Source organism: Elgaria multicarinata, chromosome 10, assembly GCF_023053635.1.
Source record: "Elgaria multicarinata webbii isolate HBS135686 ecotype San Diego chromosome 10, rElgMul1.1.pri, whole genome shotgun sequence".
In the NCBI taxonomy this organism is placed as follows: Eukaryota; Metazoa; Chordata; class Lepidosauria; order Squamata; family Anguidae; genus Elgaria; species Elgaria multicarinata.
In genome coordinates, this window is record NC_086180.1 from 94,359,427 (window position 1) to 94,375,464 (window position 16,038).

General features: G+C 38.4%; 1 protein-coding gene across 2 annotated transcripts in view; it reads left to right on the forward strand.

The window, feature by feature from the left end:
• Window positions 1-16,038, forward strand: part of HTT (huntingtin) — a 454,111-nt gene that overhangs the window by 290,091 nt on the left and 147,982 nt on the right. For both annotated transcript variants that reach the window (XM_063135886.1, XM_063135887.1), the window contains exons 46-47: window positions 2,155-2,293; window positions 14,874-14,996. In XM_063135886.1, coding sequence (XP_062991956.1) covers window positions 2,155-2,293; window positions 14,874-14,996 — 262 coding nt within the window. The remainder of the gene's footprint in view (window positions 1-2,154; window positions 2,294-14,873; window positions 14,997-16,038) is intronic.

Below are 16,038 nucleotides of genomic sequence, written 5' to 3' on the forward strand. Positions count from 1 at the left end.
AAGCAAACACTATTTTGGGCTACACTATGGTAATAGAAGTATAGCTTCCAAATTGCGTGAGGTACTGGTTCCCCTCTATTCAGCAATGATTAGGCCTCATCTTGAGAATTGTGTCCAGTTCTGGGCACCACACTTCAGGAAGGATGCAGACAAGCTGGAGCGTGTTCAGAGGAGGGCAACGAGGATGATCAGGGGTCTGGAAACAAAGCCCTGTGAAGAGAGACTGAAAGACCTGGGCATGTTTAGTCTGGAGATTCAGTGGAGACATGATAGCACCCTTCAAATACTTGTCACACAGAGGAGGGCCAGGAACTCCTCTTGATCATCCCAGAGTGCAAGACACGGGCTAATGGGCTCAAATTATAGGAAGCCAGATTCCAGGTGGACATGAGGAAAAACGTCCTGACTGTTAGAGCAGTACGACGAACCAATTGCCTAGGGAGCTAGTGGCCTCTCCCACAATAGGCCTTCAAGAGGCAGCTGGACAGCCATGTGTCAGGGATGCTCTAAGGTGAATTCCTGCATGGAGCAAGGGGTTGGACTTGATGACCTTATAGGCCCCTTCCAACTCTACTATTCTATGATTCGATGACTCTATAACTTAGACAAAACTGCCATGGTTAGTATTTTGACTATGGCAGGATAACAGTGCTTACGGAATTTTTACCCACTGGGCAAATTATTAACTGAACAACAAATAAATGAAAAACTGCCAGACTCAGGGCTCACTTGGCTACATAAGCAACAATTAAACAGAATTTTGAAAGTCCCTGAACTTAGGCAAAGAGGTAGCAGAAACTTGAGACCCTTTGAACTTTTACTTTCAACATACCCCAACCACTTCTAAGGGCGTAGTATCTAACATTTATTTGGTTATGTTTGGGAACCCGACTTGGGCACAGAGATTGACCCTGTCAAATGGTCCAATCTCTGGTCTTCCCGCCTGTTTCATTCAGTATCAGCATATATCTGTGAGAAATCTTTAAAAGTAATTTAGAGGTGGTACTTAACTCCAGTTGGCATGGCTTATATTACTAGATTGGGCAACAATGCCTGTTGCCGAGGCTGCCAGGCAAGGGGGACGTAATGGTGCATGTGGTGGAGTTGCACCCATGCCCAAAGATTTCATAGAATCATAGAATAGCAGAGTTGGAAGGGGCCTACAAGGCCATCGAGTCCAACCCCCTGCTCAATGCAGGAATCCACCCTAAAGCATCCCTGACAGATGGTTGTCCAACTGCCTCTTGAAGGCCTCTAGTGTGGGAGAGCCCACAACCTCCCTAGGTAACTGATTCCATTGTCGTACTGCCCTAACAGTCAGGAAATTTGGGGGGGAAATCTTGATGGGATTAGTATAGAATTATCCTCCCCAATTGTGTTTATTATCATTCTTTGAGGGGCCTAATTCAAATCTTTTCTGTAAATCCCTAGTGACCTACCTCTTAATTGCCACTCAACTCATTGCTCAAGGTTGGAAAAGTGTGTCCCGCTACTCCACAGATTTATGGTTTAAGAAAGTTATGTATTTTGCCATCTCTGAGAAATTGACTCATCCAATATGTGCTTCCTGGAGTAAGGTTGATCTATCAGATTTTACAGCAACCTGGTGGCACTTTATCACATATCTGACTCGACAGTCACATGGATGGCAAATATCTTCCAAGTATGAATTTATTTGGAGAATTATAGGATTAAACTGTCACCCTGTGGCTTATTCTGTGAAGCTAGTCAGCCCGTGGACATAATTCATACCTTTCATATTGTTTTTCTCTTTTTCTTTATAAATGAAGAGAATTACTCCTGTAGTTATTTCTCTTTTCCTTTAGTTATATTTTCTGTTATATTGATGTATTTTGTTGGATGTGTTATTATTATTATTAATAATAATAATAATTTATAGCACCATCAATTTTCATGGTGCTGTACAGAACAAAATAAAATACAAAATCATATAGTTATGATTTAATGCACAATAAAAATAAAAAACAATGTTCTTGAAAAATCATACATGAAAATGTTGGACTTCATTTATCAAGTGCATTTTACGTCTTGTAGTGTTGAAATTGTTCACTTTTATCCACTGAAAATGCTACAACGTTTTAAATCTTTCCTAGACTATATGATCTAACTGTGTATCTGTTTTATTATTTTCAGACACCAAAGACTTTACTCACTGTTGGATAGGTTTCGTTTTACTGTGGCCCCAGAAACAATGAGCACATCATCTTTGATTACTGCACACCCACTGGATGGGGAGAATCAGCCTGCAGTAGAAACTGTAATTCCAGATAAAGTAAGGATGTGTTAAAACTCCATTTTGTTGTTGTGTACACAACAAGTTTTTATGTTATATAAGTTTTAAAATGTACAAATAGCTCTCTTTAGTCTGATAAACTTATTAAACAGAAATGTATTTCCTGTTCTTTGGGCAAAATCATACACTTGTGGCTATGATATTAAAATGTATGGTTTTGCATAGCAGTGTCATAATTTTTGCTCCCATACTATGGATTAAGAGTATTCAGGAGTACTTGGGAAACTATAGACCAGCTCTGGTTAATCCCGTCCCACGCCTATCTTACTTCCCTGCCTACCTGCTTTCTCTCTCCTCATTTCTTCCTTTAATTCCTTTCTCCCCATACCTGTTCCCTATGGCTCGCTCCAATTTCATCTCTCCCAACTTAGTTCCTATTCGGTGTCTCCCCCCTTCCCAGCTGCCTTTCTCGTGTTCATTATGGAACTGTTGCTCTATTGCTTCCAAGGCCCCTGTCATCCAGGACTTGTTTTTCTCTAGACCCCTTCACCTCCTTGCTCTAACTGAAACCTGGCTTCCTGCCCATGATACCGCCACCTCAGCTGCCCTCTCTCATGGAGGACTCTCTTTCTCTCACTCGAGTCGCCCAGAGGGTCGAGGTGGTGGTGTGGGTCTTTTATTATCGAGTTTGTGCCAGTTCCAGCCTCTTCCAATTCCACCTTCACACTGTTTCTCCTCCTTTGAGGCACATGTGGTGAGACTCTTTGCTCCGCTGCGACTGCGGATTGCAGTTCTATACCGCCCCCCTGGCTCATCCTCTAAATTTCTCTCTGATCTGGACTCATGGCTGTCCTTTCTCCTCTCTGACAACTCTCTTACTCTGATCTTGGGTGACTTCAATATCCATGTGGATGACCCTCACGATGCTGCAGCTCTACGATTTCGCTCCTTATCTTCCTCTTACGATCTCAAGCTCTGCTCTAAAGCACCCACACATTCCCTTGGACACTGTCTGGATCTTGTCCTCACTCGGAACTGCTCTGTCCTGGACTTTTCTATTGTTGACTTTCCTCTGTCAGATCATCATCTAGTCTCTTTCAATATTACTCACAATCCCCCTCCTTCACGTCCTGCTTCATGCCCTTGTCGTGACCTGCATTCTATCAACTATGAGGCTTTCTCTCAGTCTCTAGCCTCCTCTCTTCCTTCTGTCTTCACAGCCGTCTCCTTGGACTCAGCCGTCTCCTCCTTTAACTCCACATTGTCTTCAACTCTTGATAATCTTGCTCCATCTACAACTCGGATAGTTCGCCCCTCTCAACCCCAACCGTGGCTCACCTCTTTCCTCCGCTACCTTCGCTCTTGCTCCAGGGCAGCCGAACGCCTGTGGCGTAAGACCAGGGACTGGGCGGACTTTGTCCACTACAAATTTATTCTCTCCTCTTTCTCTTCTGCCATTTCACTGGCCAAACAGCAGCACTACTCAACGCTGATCCAGTCAAATGCTAGACACCCTCAGCGGCTCTTCAAGTCCTTCAATTCTCTCCTGAAACCTAATCCACCATCTCTCCCCGCCTCTCTGTCTGCCAATGACTTTGCCTCTTTCTTCAATGCTAAAATCCAAACTATTCGCTCCGATCTGGCCAGCTCTGCTCCGCTCCCAGCTCCTGTGCCTCACCTGTCAGTTCCTCCTGCAACTCTCTCGGCGTTCCCCTCAGTCTCAGCTGATGAACTGTCTAAAATACTGCGCTCGTCGAAGCCTTCCACTTGTTCCCGTGATCCAGTTCCCTCTCGCGTCTTTATTAATCTTATCCCCGCTATCCTCCCGTCCTTGCTTCACATCATTAATTCTTCTCTGTCCTCTGGCTCATTTCCCTCTGCTTTTAAACATGCTACCGTCTCTCCCATTCTCAAAAAACCCACTCTTGATCGACTTTCTCTGTCTAACTACCGACCTGTCTCTCTGTTGCCCCTTGTCTCAAAGATTCTGGAACGTGTGGTCTACTCTCGCTGTCTTGACTTTCTCTCTAGTAACTCTGCTCTGGATCCCTTTCAATCTGGATTCCGTCCTGTGCATTCCACTGAAACAGCCCTTACCAAGATCACCAATGATCTTCTCACTGCCAAGTCTAAGGGCCATTATTCCGTCCTTATTCTCCTTGATCTAACTGCAGCCTTTGACACGGTTGATCACGATCTTCTCTTAGATTCCCTCCATGACCTTGGGCTCTGTGGCTCTGTCTATAACTGGTTCGCCTCCTATCTAGAGGGTCGCTCTTTCAGCGTGTCGGCTAACGGCAGCTCGTCCTCCTCCTTTCCCCTTTCAGTAGGGGTTCCGCAAGGCTCGGTGCTTGGCCCGCTGCTGTTTTCTCTATACATGCTGCCCTTGGGCAAGCTTATTCAATCTCATGGCCTCCAATATCACCTGTATGCCGATGACACACAACTATACCTCTCATCTCCGGAACTTTCTCCTGATGTCCACGATCGTATCTCAGCATGTCTTTCAGATATCTCAGCCTGGCTGCTTCATCGCCGTTTGAAACTCAATATGGCAAAAACTGAACTGCTTGTTTTTCCTCCTAAACCTTCTCCTCATCTCTCATTCTCTCTTACTGTCAACGATGTCACGCTTACTCTGGTCAAGGAAACTCGTAGCCTTGGCTTTATATTTGATTCCTCGCTCTCCTTTATTCCTCATATCGAGGCAGTAGCTAAATCTTGTCGTTTCTTCCTGTATAATATTGCCAGGATTCGACCATTTTTGTCTGTCTCTTCTGCCAAGACTCTCGTTCACGCACTGGTTATCTCTCGGTTGGACTACTGCAACCTCCTCCTCTCTGGCCTCCCCTCATCTCACATCAGTCCGCTGGTCTCTGTCCACCACTCTGCCGCTAAGATCATCTTCCTGGCCCGCCGCTCTGACCATGTCACTCCGCTTCTGAAATCTCTTCATTGGCTCCCAATTCATTCCAGAATCCAATATAAACTTCTCCTGTTGACCTTCAAAGCTTTTCACGGTCTAGCTCCTGCCTATCTCTCCTCTCTCATCTCACACTATTGCCCCGCTCGTGCTCTTCGCTCCTCTGATGCCATGCTTCTTGCCTGCCCAAGGGTCTCTACTTCCCTTGCTCGGCTTCGCCCATTTTCCTCTGCTGCCCCTCATGCCTGGAATGCTCTTCCAGAACACCTGAGAACTACCAACTCAATCACAGCTTTTAAAACACAGCTAAAAACTTTTCTTTTCCCTATAGCTTTTAAACTTTGAGTTTGTTCTGACTCTATACTGTTAGCTTCACCCTTCCCGGTGCCTGTTTACACTTCCCTGTGCCTGTTTGCATTCTCTTTCCCTCCTTATTGTTTACTACAACTTTATTAGATTGTAAGCCTATGCGGCAGGGTCTTGCTATTTACTGTGTTATCTGTACAGCACCATGTACATCGATGGTGCTATATAAATAAATAATAATAATAATAATAGATATTGGACTTAGTAACCCTAGAGGTATCATTCATTTCCAATTTGTCTTCATTGGCAAATGTATAATCAAATGTGGTACTCAAAGCTGAACACACTGTTCTAAATTAGGACAAAATCTAGAGGTTATATTATGCTTCTTGAAGCAATTGCTGAATGAGCAGAAATGCTAAGTTCTGAAAGGAGCATAATCTGCCCTTTCCAGAAAACAAATATTTCCACTCGTTTTGGTGATTGCATTATTATACCTGCCAAGCATACACTGCAGCCAGTTGGCCTTGGGCACCAGTGTAAGACCCCTGTTGGATACTAACCTTAGGAGAGAAGCATCAGTGGAGGTGAAAATGATGGTAATGAGCAATTGCAAGACAGGTAATTGCAACATTTTCTCAATATTCTTCACTGTGTCCAAGAAGAATGGAGGATGGAGGGCCATCCTGGATTTCAAGTCTCTCAAACATTTCAAGGACTGAACTATTTAAGCAGAGCCTTTGGCTCACGCCTGCCTGCCTATTTGTGATAACCCACCTTTCAGTGACAAGTTTTGTCCCTCCACACTTGGGAAAACATTGCCATGGACTCCTGAATACTTACCATTGTGCACCTGGCCTATGCCAAAGAATCGACCTCTCTTCTCTTTTTTTTTTTTTTTTTTTTGATTAACAATACACTAATACAATACTACAATATTCACAACACAAGACAACAACAACAACAACAACAACAAACATAATACATAACTTGATTATCCTTATAACATTTCTAATTGATATTTTTACATCATTACATAACAATAAAGTGCACACACCCCACCCCGGGATCTATTCCTGTTTCCAAAATCTCATTGATTCTTCTGGAGGTGGTCTAGCTAATACATATTCTAGAAACTGATTCCAAATTCCCTCAAAATCATTTGTTCTTGTTATCCCTTTTCTTATTTTTATATTACATGTCAATTTATCATTTATAGCAATATCCCAAATCTCTTTATACCAATCCTCAAAATGATAATCTCCTTGCACCTTCCAGTTCCTAGATATGATCAACCTTGCTGCTGTCAGCAAATTCGTTATCAATTCTTTTGTTTCTTTATTGCATTTTAAATCTCCATATAATGATAGTAATGCTACTGTGGGTGTCTCTTCAATCTCCATTCCCACAATATCATTTATCACTTTAAACACCATTTTCCACATTTTTTGAACAAATACACACTCCCATCACATATGTAAATACGTTCCTTTTTCTTTGCATCCTCTCCAACAATTTGCTGAATGCAGCTGGTTTATTTTATTTAATCTCACCGGGGTTAGATACCACCTCCATAAAATCTTGTAATAGTTCTCTTTTATCCTCACTGACATACTTCTCAACACTCTTTGTCTCCATATTCCCTCCCAACTCTGTTGCCCTATTTGTATCTTCAAATCCGTTTCCCACACCATCTTACCCATATTTTCTGACTCCCCCTTCCCAATCAATATTCTATATATTTCACTCGTTAAACCTTTTATCATTTTATTTTCTCCTTTCTCAGTTTTTCTTTTTAAAATCATCTCCTCAAATTTCGTTAATTCTCTACACTCTCCATTATCCTTTAACCATTTCTTCGTCCATTGCTCTAATTGAAAATAATTTAACCATGTTAGATTCCTCTCCTTTAACTCCTCTTCTATTTCCTCTCGAGTGTTCATCCTCCTTAACCAATTTTTTAGTTTCATTATATCCTTCTCTATTAGTATTTTCCCTAATTTATCTTTTAAATTCCCTGGAAATTCCCTGGAAATTTAAATTCCCTGGAAATCTATTGGAGAGATACTCAGAAGTAACTCCTTTTTATATACACACCATATTTCCCAGTGATTTTTTAGGAGGGGGTTCTCTATTTCTTCCCCCCATTTTTTATTATATTCTCTAAAAAATATGTTTTCCAATTTCCACTCTTTGTCCATTCCTTTTCTATCCTCTAACCAGCTTAAATCTCACACTCCTAACATGCTTTCTACTATATGTCTTAATCTATTGGCTATATAATATAACTTTATATTTGGGAGTCCTAATCCTCCTCCTTTTTGTGTTAAATACCACCTTTTTAAATTTATTCTCACTTTCTTATTCCCATTGCAATAATTATTTAAAATATTTTGCCAACTTTTTATCTCTTTTTCAGATATTCTTATTGGTAACATTCTAAACACAAAATTTACCTTTGGTAATATCTTCATTTTTACTAAAGCTATTCTTCCAATCCATGATAAATTTAATCCTCTTTTTTTTTCTAATTTATCTATAACTTCTTTTTTAAAATTATTTAAATTCTCCTTTTCTAAATCCTCTAAATCTTTTGTAATTTTAATTCCTAAATATTTAATAATCTCTTTAATTTTCATATTCTTCTCCTTACTTTCCCAATCCTTTCTTTCCTTTTTAGTATAATTAAATAACATCATCTCTGATTTTGTCCAATTTATTCTCAATCCCGTGTCTTCTTCAAAATCTTTCAGATTATACTTAATTCTTTCCATTTTTTCTAATGGATTCTTAATTGTCAATAAAGTTTCATCTTCAAACATATTTATTTTTATTAATTTATTATTATCACAACCTATTCCCTCTATCATTTCGTCTTCTCTTATCACATTTGCCAATAGTTCTATAACCAATACAAATAGGACCGGTGAGAGTGGGCATCCTTGTCTGGTCTCTTGGGCCAATTGTATCATTTCTGTAACTCCGTCGTTTATCACCACTGAAGCTGTGTTTTGTGAATATAATTGCGCAATTATCCCTTTGAATCTATTTCCAAACCCCATTTTTCTTATTATTCTTTTTAGTGCTTGCCAGCTCACACAATCAAACGCCTTAAATATATCCAGCGCTATTATCCCTGCTTTTATTCCCATTTTTTTTTACTTCTTGTACCATATTTAAAACTCTTCCAACCAAATTAGGCATTTGTCTACCCCCCACAAAGCCACACTGATCTTCCCCAATATATTTACCTATAAAAGTACTCATTCTCCTTGCCAATATAGCTGAAAAGATTTTTGCATCCTGATTTATTAATGAAATTGGTCTATAAGAATCTGGGACTGTTAAGTCCTTATCCGGCTTTGGAATTAAAATAATTAATGATTGTTCCCACGATGGTGGTATCTTCTCTCCTTTTATAATTCCATTATATAATTTCATTAATTTTGGTACCAACATTTTTTTAAAATGTTTTATAATATTCAGATCCCAACCCATCTAACCCGGGGGATTTACCCCCTCTGAATTTCTCAATAGCTTCCTCTATTTCCTTTTGAGATATATCCTTTTCCATTAAATCTTTATCATCCTCTATTAGACCCTTCTTTATATATTATCTATATATATATCTCCATTTTCAACTTTAATGAATCTTTCTCTTTATATAATTCTTGGTAAAATTCCTGAAATATCTTTATTTTCTCTGTCATCATACTACATGGTTTCCCTAATTTGTCCTTCACTATCCCTATCGAATTCTTTAACTTTTCCTTTTGTGTGAGTCTTGCTAGCACCTTTGAATTTTTATTACTATTCTCAAAATACTCTCTTTTCATATAAATCAAATTCTTCTGTACTTCTTCTAAATTCTTATTTTCTAATTCTTTCTTTTTTGCTTGTAATTCTAACAGTATTTGTTTATTTCTGCTTTGCAAATACTCTTTTTTCCAACTTCTTAATCCCTTCTTCTAAATTTTTCTGTATTCCCTCTTGTTGCCTCTTTAAATTACACCTTTCTCTAATACAGATCCCTCTGGTCACAGCCTTCATTGTATCCCACACAACTGATGGTGAACTTCCCCCCTTTTTGTTAATTTCCCATATTTCCGACATTTCTTTCTGCATTTTTTCTTTCTTTTTTTTTTATAAATTTTTATTTTTCTACAATACTTAAACATACACATTTGCATTCTCACACAAAAAACAACAACATACTACATAATGTTGAAATGTTGAATACATAATATCTTATCTAAATAACATAATCAAGATTAACATACAAGTGCACCCCCCACCTCGGGATCTCATTCCTGATTCCAAAATCTCATACTTTCTTCTGCTGGTGGTTTCCCACTTCCCTTAGAAAACACAAATATTAGGAACTGTTTCCAAATTCCTTCAAAATCATTTGATTTAGCTATACCTCTTCTCAATTTAATATTACTTGTCAATTTATCATTAATAGCTATATCCCATACTTCTTTATACCATTCTTCAATAGAGTATTCCCCTTGAATCTTCCAGTTCCTAGCTACAATCAATCTTGCTGCAGTCAGCAAATTCGTTATCAATTCCTTGATTTACTTTTTACATTTTAAATCTTCAAATAGTGACAGTAATGCAACTTTTGGTGTTCGTTCTATCTTCATTTCCACAATTTCTTCAATCTCCAAAAACACCATCTTCCAAAATTTTTGAACATAGTTGCATTCCCACCACATATGTAAATACGTTCCTTTACCCCCACATCCTCTCCAACAGTTTGCTGATTGCTGATTATTTATCTTGTTCAATCTAACCGGAGTTAGGTACCACCTCCATATAATTTTAAAATAATTCTCTTTTATTCTTACTGACATATTTCTCAACGCCCTTTGTTTCCATAGTCCCTCCCAGCCCTGTTGTCCTATTTGTACATTCAAATCTGTCTCCCAAACCATTTTACCTGAATTATCCATCAACCCTTTCTCCACCAGTATTCTATATATTTCACTCATCAACCCCTTTAACACTGTTCTTTTCTCCCTATCATTTTCTTTCTTAACTATTAATTCCTCAAACTTCGTCAATTCTGTACAATCTCCATTATCTCTTACCCATTTTTTAGTCCACTGTTCTAATTGCCAATAATTTAACCAAGTTAATTTTTTATCTTTAAGGACCTCTTCCATATCCTCTCTTGTATTCATTCCTCTTAACCATTCCCTTAATTTCATTTTATTTTTTTCTATTAAAACTTTACTTAATCTACTCTTTAATTCCTCTGGGAAATTCTTTAACATTATTACCGGTGACAAAGGGGAGCTGCTCGGAAGCAGCTCCCCTTTATATTTACTCCAAATTTCCCAGTGAGACCTCAAAAACGGTTTATCTATACTTTCTACCCATTTTTTTCCCCTTCCCTGAAAAATACATTTTCCAAATTAATCTCTATATTACTTGTAGTTTTATCCTCCATCCAATCTAATTCTCCTATTCCTATAATTGCCTCCACAATATGTCTTAATCTGTTAGCTACATAATATAGTTTAATATTTGGGAGACCCAATCCTCCCTTTTTTTGACTTAAATACCATTTACTTTTATTTACCCTCGCTTTTTTATCACCATTACAATAATTATTTATGATACTTTGCCAACTTTTTATCTCTAATTCTGAAATGTTATTGGTAGCATCCTAAACACAAAATTAATCTTTGCTAAAATCTTCATTTTTATTAATGCTATTCTTCCAAACCAGGATAAATTTAATCTTTTATATTTCTCCACTTTTGCTAAAATCTCTTTTTTTAACACATTTAAATTCTCTTTCTCTAAACTCTCTAACTTCTGCGTAATTTTTATTCCCAAATATCTAATCTGATTCTTAACTCTCATTTCTCTTCCCTTTTCTTCCCAATCCTTCTCTTCCTTTTTAGTATAATTAAACAACATCATTTCTGAGTTGGACCAGTTTATTCTTAACCCAGTAATATCCTCAAATTCTCTCAATTGCTGTTTAATTCTCCCCATCTTTTCTATTGGATTTTTAATGGTCAGCAATGTGTCATCTGCAAACATATTCAATTTAATTTTTTTCATACTACCTATTCCTTCAATCTCCTCATCTTCTCGTATTGCATTCGCCAATAATTCCATTACCATTACAAATAGGACCGGCGAGAGTGGACATCCTTGCCTTGTCCCTCTGGCTAGTCGTATCTTATCCGTCACACCATCATTCACTACCACTGCAGCTGTATTTTGAGAGTACAACTGTTCTATTATAGCTTTAAATTTATTTCCGAATCCCATTTTATTTAAAACCATCTTTAAAGCTTGCCAGCTCAAACAGTCAAAAGCCTTGAAAATATCCAATGCCAGAATTCCCGCTTTAACCTTTAACCTTTAAATAACCTTATTTATCACCTGTATTACATTTAAAACTCTTCCCACTAAATTATGCATCTGTCTACCTGCTACAAATCCACATTGATCCTCCCCTATGTATTCCTCTATAAATTTGTTCAACCGCCTTGCTAAAATAGTTGAAATTTTTTTAGCATCTTGGTTTATTAATGAAATAGGTCTATATGAATCAGCGACAGTCAAATCTTTGTCTGGTTTTGGTATTAAAATTATTAATGAATGTTCCCATGATTCTGGTGTTCTTTCTCCTTCCAATATTGAGTTGTACAGCTTCAATAATTTCGGTACTAAAAAAGTTTTAAAAACCTTATAAAATTCTGAGCCTAAACCATCTACCCCCGGTGATTTACCCACTTTCAAATTCTCAATTACTTCTTCTACTTCTCATTGAGTTATTACCTTTTCCATTAACTCTTTATGTTCTATTTTTATTCCCTTCTTTATATACTTTTCTATATAAGCTTCCAACTTCTGTTTTTGAGTATCCTTTCCCTTATACAATTCTTGATAAAATTCTTGAAAATTTTTTATTTTACCCTTCATTATATGACAATAATTCCCTTGTTTATCCTTCAATATTCCTATCCCATTCCTGGCTTTTTCCTTTTGTGTGAGTCTGGCAAGCAATCTAGAATTTCTATCGCTGTTTTCAAAATACTCCCTTTTCATATATATTAAATTTTTCTGAACTTCCTCTAAATTTAAATTTTCTAATTGCTTTTTCTTTGCTTGTATTTCTATTAATTTATGTTTATTTTTAAATTGCCAATAATCTTTCTCCAATTTCTTAATCTCTTCCTCCAATTTTTCCTGCTCTGCTATTTGTTGCCTCCTTAAATTGCACAATTCTCTAATACATATCCTTCTTGTTACTGCCTTCATGGTATCCCAAACTACTGCCCTTGTCGTTCCTCCCTTCTCATTAATTTCCCAAGTCTCTGACAGTTCTCTTTGCATTTTTTCTACCACTTTATTATACTTCAAAAGTTTTGTATTTAATTTCCACCTAAACGCTTCTTTATAATTCTTTCTAACTGTGAACTCTAAACTTAGCAATGCATGGTCTGTTACCTTTATTACCCCCGTTTCCATTTTACATACCTTACTTGCAAACTCTTTTGAAACAAATATATAATCTATTCTAGAGTATGTATGATGAACTGAGGAGTAGTAAGAGAAGCCAGGGTTCGCCCCATTCAGCAAACGCCAGCAATCTACATAATCTTTTTCTTTTACTAATTTATTTAATATAGTAATATTATATCTCTTTTCCGCCTTAGTGGGGTTTGACCTATCCACTCTATTATCCATTACCATATTAAAGTCCCCAGCTAAAATAAGATACCCCTCCCTAAACTCCTCTATTTCTTTAAATAATTCCATATAAAACTCTCTGTGTCTCTCATTGGGGGCATAAACATTAACTAATGTATATTGTTCACTTTCAATTTGTTCCTTTATCATAAGATATCTACCATTATCATCCTTTTTTATAGTTTTTAATATAAATCCACTTTTTAAAAAAATCAAAATTGCCACTCCTGCGTATTTATGCTGAGTCAGGGTGCTGAGTCACGATTCTTCAGTTGTTCCTTAATTGCTTGGTGTTTTAGATAAAGGCGGCGTGACCGCCGCCTAGTCTCCTTTTCCGCCCGCAGCTGACTAAAGACAGGTATGTCCGTTTCTTCCCCTGACCCATCCAGATTAGCAGAGGTCTCTGCTGGCACTGAGCCCTCTGAGGTCCCAGCTGGCACACCTGAGCACGGCTTTTCCCTCTGTGGCTCCATAGGAGTCTCTGCCAGTCCTGACTCCACACCTCCTGGGCTGGTGCTTGGTCTTGATTCCTCCAGCTCCTCATCTTCTGACTCTATGTCCACGCAGGGCATGACACTCAGTGAGACTTCTTTATTGCAGGAAATCAAACAACAAAAGCTTAACAGTTGCACACTTCAGAAATCATATAGCTGATGGTCAGTACCTATGGGCTCTAAGAAATTCCAGAACAGTCAAAAGCTAATCACTACAACCGTGACTGAGATCCTCATCAACATGGCTTCCCAGTCACCATCTCCACAGTTCCAAGTATAAGGGAAGAGTTAATCAATACACAGATTCCAAACCCGGACAAGGAATGGGGATAATTCGTGACATAATCCCTCAGGCAAAGGGGCAAATTATTGAAAGGCCTAAACAAGTCCACACTCATAGAGTTAGTCCAACTTTGAATCTTTGGTTGGTAACTCCAGGCTACATGGTCAAGGCCTATCAAGTCCAAGGAAGGAGTAAACTCACAGACACCAAGAGTCCAGAGCCACGGCTTTTGCATTGGTATCTCCACGCCACGTGAGTCCAGGCAGAACAAACCCAGTCTGACGACAAATGAAGACATAAAATCCACAGTTCAAGTCTATGAAAAGCCTCACAGTATTTTTCATGGCAAGCCCTTAGCAATCTAAAGTTCCAGTTAGGAAAGTCCATGTGCAGAGCGCCTCCAGGGCCCCCGACAATGATGGATCCAAACAGCAATGCAGACAAGATGTTCCTGGCAAAGGTTCCTTAAAAGGGGAGGTCTCTCGACTCGACAGGACAATGCTTCCATCTGTACGACATTCCTGCAAACACCCACCCTCCTCTGTCAGGTTCTCACAGAGAGCTACAGGTCTCTCTGCTTGTCAAGGTCAACTTTGTAGATGGGCGGGGGGGCAATAGAGCAACCCCCCACTGTGCTCTGATAACACTGACAGAGATAAGCTCACACAGATTTTGACATTCTACAAGCTGAATAGAACCAAACACTTTCAGGCTACTTCTAATTAAATCTTAGCTACAAACTACAAGGCCCACTGCAGTGCTGAAACTGTTGCCTGATACCAGGAGAATACAAAGAAATCTTAGATGCTTGATATGAAGCAAGACACCTCATGTATTTCTCACTATTTTGTTGTAAGTATATGTAGTTAATTTCAATCATTTTCTTGAAAGGACTGGTATATTTCGCTCGTGAGCTCACAGTGCTACATGAAGTCGGTGTCGGCTCTGCCAGAAGGTGCAGAATTGGTGAATCAGCTTCCTCAGCATGAACTGAGTTCTTTTATGATACATAAGGTAATTAGCATACAAAAGAAGAGGGCTTGTTTTAATGTATACTTCTATGAATTAACTATCCTTTCTAAATAATGAGAAGACAGTAGCAAGTATTAAAAAACACAATTAAAAATATAAGTAAACATGCCACACTTTAAACTTATAAAACATTCTGTGCCTGTAATCTTGTATTCTTATTTGAGATGCAATGGGATTTATTTCCAAGTAGTCATGCACAGGATTGTGCCGTAAATCTATTAAAATCTGGCATTACACATAAACACACACACACACACACTTATTTGTATCTGGAAATGAATTTAAATGAAAAAGCCCATCAGTAATGTGGATGTTCTGGAAAACAACTGAAACATTTGGGGCAGGGTAGGGTTATCTGAATTAAATCAATGGAGATCTGAGATTTAACATGTTTAACCTTTTACTTTTGATTAGAAGATAAATGTCATGTTAATTTTACTTGTTTTATATTTCTGATACATCTTTCCAATGGCCAATAGTAGCTGAACTGAAATATTTGATTGGGTTGGGAGAAATTAATAAAGTGCACAGTGCGGTTTAAATATCATATTCAAGCCAATTCAGAGCTTTACTTGGAAACTAATTTTATTGGAATACTTGTAAATCTTTATTTTATCATAACAACTTAATAGTACATTTTCCTCACATTAGTTTTCTAATTTATCCTGAAAGACAATTTCAAAAATCCATCAGATAAATTAAATAAAATGTAAGGTGAGGGAGTGGGGGAGAGATGTCACAGAAAACTATTAGCTAGTACTTTCAAAAAGTGAGTTACAACTTTGATTTTAGATTTTTAGATTTGACGTATAGTGGGTGCATTTGCATGGCATGCCAATCCATTATGGGTGAATAGTCATGCACTGCGGGTTGTTTTGTGAACAACCCACAGTGTGTGTTTGGTGCACCTGCCAGGCGATTGGATGCATCACCCCCAGGGCGTGGGTTGTTTAGCCCCTCCCTTCACAAGTCTTCCAGCTGGCTCCACCTGGCATCTCAGGGGACTTGTCAGCTGCCAATACCC